Below are 10762 nucleotides of genomic sequence, written 5' to 3' on the forward strand. Positions count from 1 at the left end.
TCACTTCTTCATGCATGGCTACTTGACCCAACGACTTGATTGATTACATGGGCGGCGTCGTCGTTTACTTCGACTCCAGCTCTTGCTTGCAATCGGCAGTGACAACCACTTGCCCACGTCGTTAACCCCGCGGGCCTATCCTAGCCCACGGTTAATCATCCAGCTAATTAACATGCATGCATGCATGGTTATTTGACCGTAAGATAAAATGGTAATCATGCATGCAAGTAGCATAAACGGATACAGATGTAATTAGTCCAGACATTCAGTGGTGGTGTAGGCTTAATTACCTTGACAAGATGATCCGTGGTGCCGGCATGAACGTGGTTTGGATTTTTGCCATCTGCTAGTACAATACCCTCCAACTCCAAATTCAACTACCGAAACTTCCAGGTTGCTGCCTCCTCTGCTCTAATGTCAACTATTCAAGCCTGGAGCTAGATGTATTCATCAGTGGATGCTTGAATGCATGTGTTTTTAGAACTGTTGACCCAACGTGGATGCGATCACGATTAGAAGTCAGTCATCTCGTTTACTTTTACCTGCACCAATTAAGGCACTAATTATTCTAAGCCTCCACCTACAGTAGAGACATCACTTCGTCACCAACTCCACCAACACCCCCAACATGCATGGCCGGAAGCACCACTATAAATATCCATTGATATTTCGCTTACAACTCATCTCATCTTGCAAGAGTACACAATTCCATAAAACACACACAATGGTAGGCACAAAGCTAGTAGCCCTCGGCTATGTTTTCCTCTTGAGCATTGGACTGGCCAATGCTGCAAGGGTGGTTAGATTCGGCAGTGGAAGCGCCACGGGAACGGGAGAGGGAGGAGGAGAGGGTGGGGGAACTGTGAGTGGTGGTGGCTCGGGTGCTGGGAGTGGAACTGGGTCTGGCGTGAGTTCTAGTAGTGGTAGCCATGCAAGCGGTGGAGGTGGAGGTGGCGGCGGAGGCGGTGGCCAAAATGGTGGAACTGGATATGGTAGCGGGTCCGGCTCTGGCTCCGGTTCCAGTCAATATAGTCAAGGATCTTCATATCCTTATGGTGGTGGCTATGGTGGATATACTAGCGCTGGCGGTGCCGGTGGTGGCGGTGGTGGAGGGAAAGCTAGTGGTTATCAAGGATCTAGTGGATATGGGGCTGGTAGTGGCACTGGTTCTGGCTCAGCTACAGCTACTAACAATTGGTATAGACAAGGTAGTACAAATGCAGATGCTGGTGGAAACGGTGGTGGCAATGGTGGAGGAAGAAATGGTGGGAGTGGTGCAGGCAAAGGTGCTGGATCTGGGTATGGCAATGCCAACCCCTAGTTCCCTTCATGTGAGGAATCTAAAAAAATGGAGCCCAACCTACTGTACTGTGTCAAATTGATAGCTTTGACTATTTTTTCATTTATTTGTTATCATTTTACATATTATCAAATAAGGGCTTCATTGTTCTAGTGGAAAATGTACTAGTGTTCGTGATATATTCCAAGAATGTTACATGTCAATGTATCACTATTTATATGTATTAAGTTATATACCATCATTTTGGCTGACCGACTTGCAATGGAAACTCTTTGCGTGTCTTATGGTTATGTAACAGAAGTTGCTCACTTATGGTTAAGTTCCAAAAATTATCATTTCGACAATACATGTCGTTTCACGAACGGCGTCAGTCATGTAATGCATAACTCACATCCACCGCTTTGGTTTTGCGTAAACTTCTCTCCCTGGGTAGTGCTTCTAGGGAGTTCCAAGGCTACGAACCCCCATAGTGAAACCATACCCCAATATCCTACACATCCTCGGTCATACACACATTGCCTTAAGAGAGTGTTGATCATCACAAGCCGTACTAGGTCGCACCTGTCATGACTTTGTGTCATGAAGTCATGAATGGTGTGAGGATGCATGGCCTAATTTTCTTATATTTATATTTTTATTACACTGCCATTTTTTTGTATGATCCACTTGTTAGATTAGAAACTTAGCGTTACAACTTTGGAACTTCATTTCCATCGATCACAATGGTGGAAATTTTTATTCCAATGTTGTGCTTTAATTTTTTTTGAATGTTGACATATCTTTTAAAGTTATGGTTGTCCAAAGTGCCTTTCTTTTGTCAAAGTCGTTACTTCTTTTTATGAAGTCATGTATTAAATTTTTTCGAAAGCTTGTACAGTTTTTGACAATTGTGGTTGTTCTTACACTTTGCGAAATTTGATTTCTCAAGCTGTAAAGTTTGTTCTCCGGTCTTCAATAGTTATTGTTCAAATGTCTAGAGCTCAGAATAATTTTTCTACAAAGCTATTTTTTTGCTGAAACATGGGGTTTCATTTATTGATAATAGTGTATTTACAACCCTTCAGAAGGAGCTAAAAAATAGCAGATATCCAGATGGATCTGTTTGCACTCGTAGCAGCTACCTGCGCGAGAGCACGAGCAACCTTATTTGCTACCTGTGCTGTATCCTTGTACTGGTACATAGCAACGATATGTTGTCTCCTCCATCCTTCAAGGTATTGATAAGTGACATGCTACCAGACTCGATGATCGAAGACATAGTAGCTTGTTCTAGGAAAAGCTTAATACCTTCCGTACGGTGATCCATCCACTTCCTCGGGAGCATGACACCACCACTAGGTATCGGAGCCGCCATTAGCACTTGTCCTCTGCAATTCCTTGGAACTACCCCGAAGGCTGCGGAGCATGAGGACATGTCAAAGCTTGCGTCAATAATTACTTTAGCCCAAGGTCCCTTCCCCGTTACTGGCACCCCGCATTTGGTACGCATACTCACAGTTGGGAAGTTATCGTGCTAAAGCCCCATAGGACCAGTGCACCAGAACAGCAACCATCACTGATGAAGAAAGTCGTAGATCAGAAGGATCAAATATGTAAACACCACAAACATGAACCAAGACCGGATCCAAACAGATCCATCGATGACCAGCACCAATCAAATCTCACGAAATCCGACGGAGACGCACCTCCACACACACTACGGTGACGCTACGCACCATCCACTACTAGGAAAAAGCTTATTAGTGGCGCACCTGTTTTGGCCATTAGTGGCGCACTACAGGTGTGCCCCTATCATCACGCCACTAGTAATTAATACTAATGGCGCATCCCTGGTGCGTCATTAGTATACGAGACAATAGTGGCGCACCAGGGAGTGCGCCATTAGTATGTCAAATGGTGCGCCATTACTATGCCTCCCAGGGGCTATATTTACCTTGTGCTCTGGGTTACTAATGGCGCACTCCTATATAATGCGCCACTAGTATGTTTATTGCAGTGCGCCACTAAAGTGCAGTGCAGTGCGCCACCAGTATGAATATTAGGATTTTTTTCTTTTTGGATATTTGCACAGGTTACAAAATATATTACTGCACAGAATATAGACAGCACAACATATAAACAGCAGATTTATCGAATACAATAGAAGATTAGTCTCCGAATACAATTCATCATATTAGTCTCCGAATTCAAAATACCGAACAAAGTTAGAACATTACAAGTCTCGAGAACGCGAGTAGCGCGTTTGTCTTCACATTACAAGTCGATATCGATCATCTAAACTACCATCACATAGAAGAGAGCTGCGGTCATCACGATGAGCAACATCGCGATGAAACTGGTCTTCATCCGGTTCCTCCAACGCTCCCTCCTCTGTCCCGCTAGATAGCGCGCGTATCTAGCTTCCGCCTCCGCCCTAGTGGCGTACCCTTTGTAACTGTTACCGCTGAAACGGTGATCCTGTCTCCGACACTCCTCCCAGTCGTCGTAGACTCCGGGAACCTTACCCTTGTACACGACATACGACCTGTTTGCACTCGTAGCAGCTACCTGCGCGAGAGCACGAGCAACCTTATTTTCTACCTGTGGTGTATCCTTGTACTGGTACGTTGCAACGATCTGTTTGTCTCCTCCATCCTTCAGGGTATTGATGATGTTAGGCAACGCAGTAATTTCAAACAATTTCCTACGATCACGCAAGATATATCTAGGAGAAGCATAGCAACGAGCGGGGAGAGTGTGTCCACGTACCCTCGTAGACCGAAAGCGGAAGCGTTTTATCAACGCGGTTGATGTAGTCGTACGTCTTCACCAGCCGACAGATCCTAGCACCGAACGTACGGCACCTCCGTGTTCAGCACACGTTCAGCTCGATGACGTCCCTCGTACTCTTGATCCAGTTGAGGCCGAGGGAGAGTTTCGTTAGCATGACGGCGTGGCGACGGTGATGATGAAGTTACCGGCGCAGGGCTTCGCCTAAGCACTACGATGATATGGCCGAGGTGTGTAACTGTGGAGGGGGCCACCGCACACGGCTAAAATATCAACTTGTGTGTCCTAGGGTGCCCCCCTCCCCACGTATATAAAGGAGGGGGAGGAGGAGGCCAGCCAAGGGGGAGGCGCGCCATGGGGGGGAGTCCTACTAGGACTCCAAACCTAGTAGGATTCGCCCCCCCTTTCCTATTCCAAGTGGGAGAAGGGGGGAAGGAGGAGGAGGAGAGAAGGATGGAGGGGCGCGCCGCCCCCTCCTGGATTGGGGCAAGGGGGCGCGCGCCACCTCCTAGCCAGCCCTCTCTCTTCTCCACTAAGGCCCATGAGGCCCAATAGCTTCCCGAAGGGGGTTCCGGTAACCCCCGGTACTCCAAAACTTATCCGAAACGACCCGAACCACTCCGGTGTTCGAATGTAGTCTTCCAATATATGAATCTTTATGTCTCGACCATTTCGAGACTCCTCGTCATGTCCATGATCTCATTCGGGACTCCGAACAAACTTCGGTCATCAACACACATAACTAATAATACAAATCGTCATCGAACGTTAAGCGTGCGGACCCTACGGGTTCGAGAACTATGTAGACATGACCGAGACACATCTCCGGTCAATAACCAATAGTGGAACCTGGATGCTCATATTTTCTCCTACATATTCTACGAAGATCTTTATCGGTCAAAGCGCATAACAACCTACGTTGTTCCCTTTGTCATCGGTATGTTACTTGCCCGAGATTCGATCGTCGGTATCATCATACCTAGTTCAATCTCGTTACCGGCAAGTCTCTTTACTCGTTCCGTAATGCTTCATCCCGCAACTAACTCATTAGTCACATTGCTTGCAAGGCTTATAGTGATGTGCATTACCAAGAGGGCCCAGAGATACCTATCCGAAACACGGAGTGACAAATCCTAATCTTGATCTATGCCAACTCAACAAACACCATCGGAGACACCTGTAGAGCATCTTTATAACCACCCAGTTATGTTGTGACGTTTCATAGGACACTAAGTGTTCCTCCGTTATTCGGGAGTTGCATAATCTCATAGTCATAGGAACATGTATAAGTCATGAAGAAAGCAATAGCAATAAACTAAACGATCATAGTGCTAAGCTAACGGATGGGTCTTGTCCATCACATCATTCTCTAATGATGTGATCCCGTTCATCAAATGACAACACATGTCTATGCCTAGGAAACTTAACCATCTTTGATTAACGAGCTAGTCAAGTAGAGGCATACTAGGGACACTCTGTTTGTCTATGTATTCACACACGTACTAGGTTTCCGGTTAATACAATTCTAGCATGAATAATAAACATTTATCATGATATAAGGAAATATAAATAACAACTTTATTATTGCCTCTAGGGCATATTTCCTTCAGTCTCCCACTTACACTAGAGTCAATAATCTAGATTACATAGTAATGATTCTTACACCCATGGAGCCTTGGTGCTGATCATGTTTTGCTCGTGAGAGAGGCTTAGTCAACGGGTCTGCAATATTCAGATCCGTATGTATCTTGCAAATCTTTGTGTCCCCTTCCGACACTTGATGACGGATGGAATTGAAGCGTCTCTTGATGTGCTTGGTTCTCTTGTGAAATCTGGATTCCTTTGCCAAGGCTATTGCTACAGTATTGTCACAAAAGATTTTCATTGGACCCGATGCACTTGGTATGACACCTAGATCGGATATGAACTCCTTCATTTGTTGCTTCTGAAGCAGCTATGTACTCCGCTTCACACTGAAACGTCAATTTTGCATCATGCTTTTATATTGATATTTATTGCATTATGGGATGTTATTACACATTATGTCACAATACTTATGCCCTTTCTCTCTTATTTTACAAGGTTTACATGAAGAGGGAGAATGCCAGCAGCTGGATTTCTGGGCCGGAAAAGGAGGAAATATTAGAGACCTATTCTGCACAACTCCAAAAGTCCTGAAACTCCACAAAAGTCAGTTTTGGAATATATTAAAAATATTGGGCAAGGAAAGCACCAGAGGGGGGCCACCCACTGTCCACGGGGGTGGAGGGCACGCCCTACCCCCCTGGGCGCGCCCCCTGCCTCGTGGGCCACCTGGAAGCCCCCCGATGCCCATCTTCTGGTATAAGGTGTCTTTTTCCATGGAAAAAATTATACAGAAGCTTTCGGGACGAAGCGCCGCTGCCTCGAGGCGGAACCTTGGCGGAACCAATCTAGGGCTCCGGCAGAGCTGTTCTGCTGGGGAAACATCCCTTCGGGAGGGGGAAATCGTCACCATCGTCATCACCATGGATCCTCTCATCGGGAGGGGGTCAATCTTCATCAACATCTTCACCAGCACCATCTCCTCTCAAACCCTAGTTCATCTCTTGTATCCGATCTTTGTCTGAAAACATCAGATTGGTACCTGTGGGTTGCTAGTAGTGTTGATTACTCCTTGTAGTTGATGCTAGTTGGTTCATTCCGTGGAAGATTATATGTTCAGATCCTTTATGCAGATTAATACCCCTCTGATTATGAATATGAATATGATTTCTGAGTAGTTACGTTTGTTCCTGAGGACATGGGAGAAGTCTTGTTATAAGTAGTCATGTGAATTTTGTATTTGTTTGATATTTTGATGAGATGTATGTTGTCTTTCCTCTAGTGGTGTTATGTGACGTCGACTACATGACACTTCACCATTGTTTGGCCTAGGGGAAGGCATTGGGAAGTAATAAGTAGATGATGGGTTGCTAGAGTGACAGAAGCTTAAACCCTAGTTTGTGCATTGCTTCGTAAGGGGCTAATTTCGATCCATATGTTTCATGCTATGGTTAGGTTTACCTTAATTCTTCTTTCGTAGTTGCGGATGCTTGCGAGTGGGGTTAGTCATAAGTGGGATGCTTGTCCAAGGAAGGGCAGTACCCAAGCACTGGTCCACCCACATATCAAATTATCAAAGTAACGAACGCGAATCATATGAGCATGATGAAAACTAGCTTGACGATAATTCCCATGTGTCCTCGGGAGCGCTTTCCTTTATATAAGAGTTTGTCCAGGCTTGTCGAAAGGACTATGGTAGATCCGCTATACTTGTGGGTCATCAAGACCCTTTTCTGGCGCCGTTGCCAGGGAGTGAAGCGCCTTTGGTAGGTGGAATTTAGTAAGGAAAAATTTATATAGTGTGCTGAAATTTACTGTCACTTGTTACTATGGAAAATAATCCTTTGAGGGGCTTGTTCGGGGTATCTTCACCCCGACCAGTAGAGCAAAGAGTTGCTCCTCAACCTACTGAAACTGCTGAAAATGTTTACTTTGAAATTCCTTCGGGTTTGATAGAGAAACTGCTAGCTAATCCTTTTACAGGAGATGGAACATTACATCCCGATATGCACCTAATCTATCACTAGTGCAGAACCGGCCTTTATCACCGGTTCGTAAGGGCCTTTAGTGCCGGTTCTGCAACCGGCACTATGGAGTGGAGACTAAAGGCCCCCCCTTTAGTACCAGTTTGGCACGAACCGGCGCTAACGTGCCACCACGTGGCACGAGCCAGGCCCGGGTGCGTGTAGGACATTAGTACCGGTTGGTAACACCAACCGGTACTAAATGTTTGGGTGTGTTTTGGTTTTAATTTTTATTTTTCCTTTAGTTTTGTGTTTTCAATTTAATTTAGTGATTGTTTTACATTATAATGAGTTGTTAAATCATTAGGTAAAAGTACCGCAGATTAGTTTCGACTGGATGCATGTGGATCCTAGATAAGTGATCAAGTATATGCCATATCCATATTACTTGATCACTTAGTGATCTAAGTAATATGGATATGGCATATACTTGATCACTTAGCTAGGATCCATCCAGTTGAAACTAATACGCGGTTTCTTTCATAAATGATATAATAACTCATCATGATCATCATCATATTAATATAAAAGCTCTTGCATCATATCATCACCAACAACAGTATATACTAGCTAGCAAAGATATCATTGAGTTCAACATGGTCATGATATTATAAGCGTTCATAACACCACAAAAGCAAATCACTCTTTGAGATTAAGTTCAGGACGAAGAACATGGACACGCATGAGAGGACAACAAGTACTAAGAGCATGATAACTAGCTAAATCACTCCTGCTGCTCTCTCTCAGGTAAAATAGCATCGAACATGTATAGCTCTCCTGATTCATCATATTGGAGCATGCAGATGAACCTGTCTCCTAATCGTGGGATGCGCTTCTGATTGCTGCCCCCTAGTACTTCTCTGCGATCGTTAACAATTTTGCACCAATCTTTCACTATTAAGCATTCATCGCTTTCAGAAATCCTGAATGCACTCATGTGCACTCTAGGATATCTTGGCTGTAAGCTAACAATTGACATGCGACCTTTAGTCTCGATCCACTGAGGCACAACTGTCATCGGGAGTCCTTGTTGAAGAACATCGTATAGTAATTAATATACTTAGCAATGAAAGTTTAGCTTGAAAAATAATGTATGTGAAAGATGCACTGAGGACTAATATAAAAATCTTACCATCTTTCCTAAATACATGTGACCGTAGTTCAATACGATCACTATTGGTCGCACGTTTTGAGTACTAAGATTTTCAAATTCAGGAAAATGATTTCTCTTAACAGCATCAAGATCCTCAAGCCATGAAACATAATGACTTATCTCCTCGCAGTTTAGTTCAGCTCCGGGACAGTAGTAGGTCCTGTCTACCAAGCGCCGGACATGTTTGCTTAAATGGAAATAAGCTGTCAATAGAAATTAGTTGTCAACTATTTTTGAATAAACAATATCAAAGACATAAATATGGTTGAGAAACTCACATAATGGTAGAATTGGAGGCGTCTGCACATCGACCCAGATGTCCCTATTACCTTCAATATCATCTTCCGGACGAATATCAAAGGTGATAACCATATCAGGCTCAAATGCATAAGCCTTGCATAGTGCTTGCCAAGTTTTGCATTCAAAATAGGTGTACGTGTCTGCATTGTATAATTTGACGTTGAAAGTATAACCAGCATGCTCGGTCTTCAGGTAAACTCTCTTTACCTCCATAGTTTCCATAGCACTGAAACCTATCTTATCCAAGACAAAAATTCTTGCATGGCAGGGGATGCGCTAGTAGAATAGTGAAAATTTAAAATTATAAGTTGAAGAAAATGAAGCATATATAAGTCATGCTTAATTACGAAAAAAGACTTGTCGTTGTGACTTACTGTATCCACTTCGAAGGTCTCATCCAGCTTGATGCTGAAGCGCCTATCATTAACAAGGAAATTTCTGTCGCACAGGCCGCGCTGGTCTTCACAGAATTCGCACTTATTGAAATCTTTTTCGTCGTCAGACGACATTTCCTATGTTCATATAGGTGAAACATTAAACACTTACTAATTCTATTAATTCAACTAATTCAACTAATTCAACTACTTCTATTAGTTCAACTAGTTCTATTAATTCAACTAATTCAACTAAGCATTTAATAAACGTGTTCTATTAATTTTCTTACTAAAATAAAGTAGCTAGTTCCATATAGTAATATTTTAATTAGATCATCAAATCTCAGATATCTAAATTTTCTTACTAAAAATAAACTAGTTCTATTAATTCAACTAATTCAACTAAGAATTTACTAAAAATAAACTAGTTCTATTAATTTTCTTACTAAAATATATAAAGTAGCTATATATATAGTAATATTTTAATTAGATCATCAAATCTCATATAACTAATTTTTCTTCCTATAAATAAACTAGTTCTACTAATTCAACTAAGCATTTACTAAAAATAAACTAGTTATATTAATTCAACTAGTTTAAATAATCTCATATACCTAAATTTTCTTACTAAAAATAAACTTGTTCTATTAATTTTCATACTAAAAATAAACTAGTTATATTAATTCAACTAGTTCAAATCTCATATACATACCTAAATAATATCTAGCTAATTCATCTAAAATTGACATTAATATTTAACATCTTTTCCATATAATTCATCTAACTTTAACATTCTAACATTCTTATCTACGTAATTTATCTAACATTAATCTAACACAACAGAAAACAGAAAATGAGTAAAACCAATATGTGTGTGTGTGTCTGTGTATGTGTGTGTGTCTGTACGAGCGGGGTGCCGCGGCATACGGGCGGCGGCGCGAGACGGCGATGCGACGGGGACGGCGCGACGACGAGCGGCAGGCCGGGGGCGACGGCGCGATCGAGACGGCGACGTGGTACGGGGCGGCGGCGACGGGCGGCGAGGGCGACGGCGGTGACGGCGACGACGGGCGGTGAGGGCGACAGCGGTGACGGCGACGACGGGCGGTGAAGGCGACGGCGGTGACACCGACGACGGGCAGCGGGGGCGGCGGCGATGTCGCGCGAAGTAGTTGGAGAAGAAGTGGTGGTCAATGAAACTGAATTTTTCGTAAGTGCCATATATATAGGAGGGGCCTTTAGTACCGGTTGGAGCCAC

General features: G+C 43.4%; 1 protein-coding gene across 1 annotated transcript; it reads left to right on the forward strand.

The window, feature by feature from the left end:
• Positions 1-680: 680 nt before the first annotated feature.
• Positions 681-1542, forward strand: LOC141021065 (uncharacterized). Its single transcript, XM_073495998.1, has one exon. The coding sequence runs from the start codon at positions 725-727 to the stop codon at positions 1319-1321; it is 597 nt and encodes a 198-aa protein (XP_073352099.1). The 5' UTR covers positions 681-724; the 3' UTR covers positions 1322-1542.
• Positions 1543-10762: the final 9220 nt, after the last annotated feature.

The sequence above is a fragment of the Aegilops tauschii genome, chromosome 3, assembly GCF_002575655.3.
Source record: "Aegilops tauschii subsp. strangulata cultivar AL8/78 chromosome 3, Aet v6.0, whole genome shotgun sequence".
NCBI lineage: Eukaryota > Viridiplantae > Streptophyta > Magnoliopsida > Poales > Poaceae > Aegilops > Aegilops tauschii.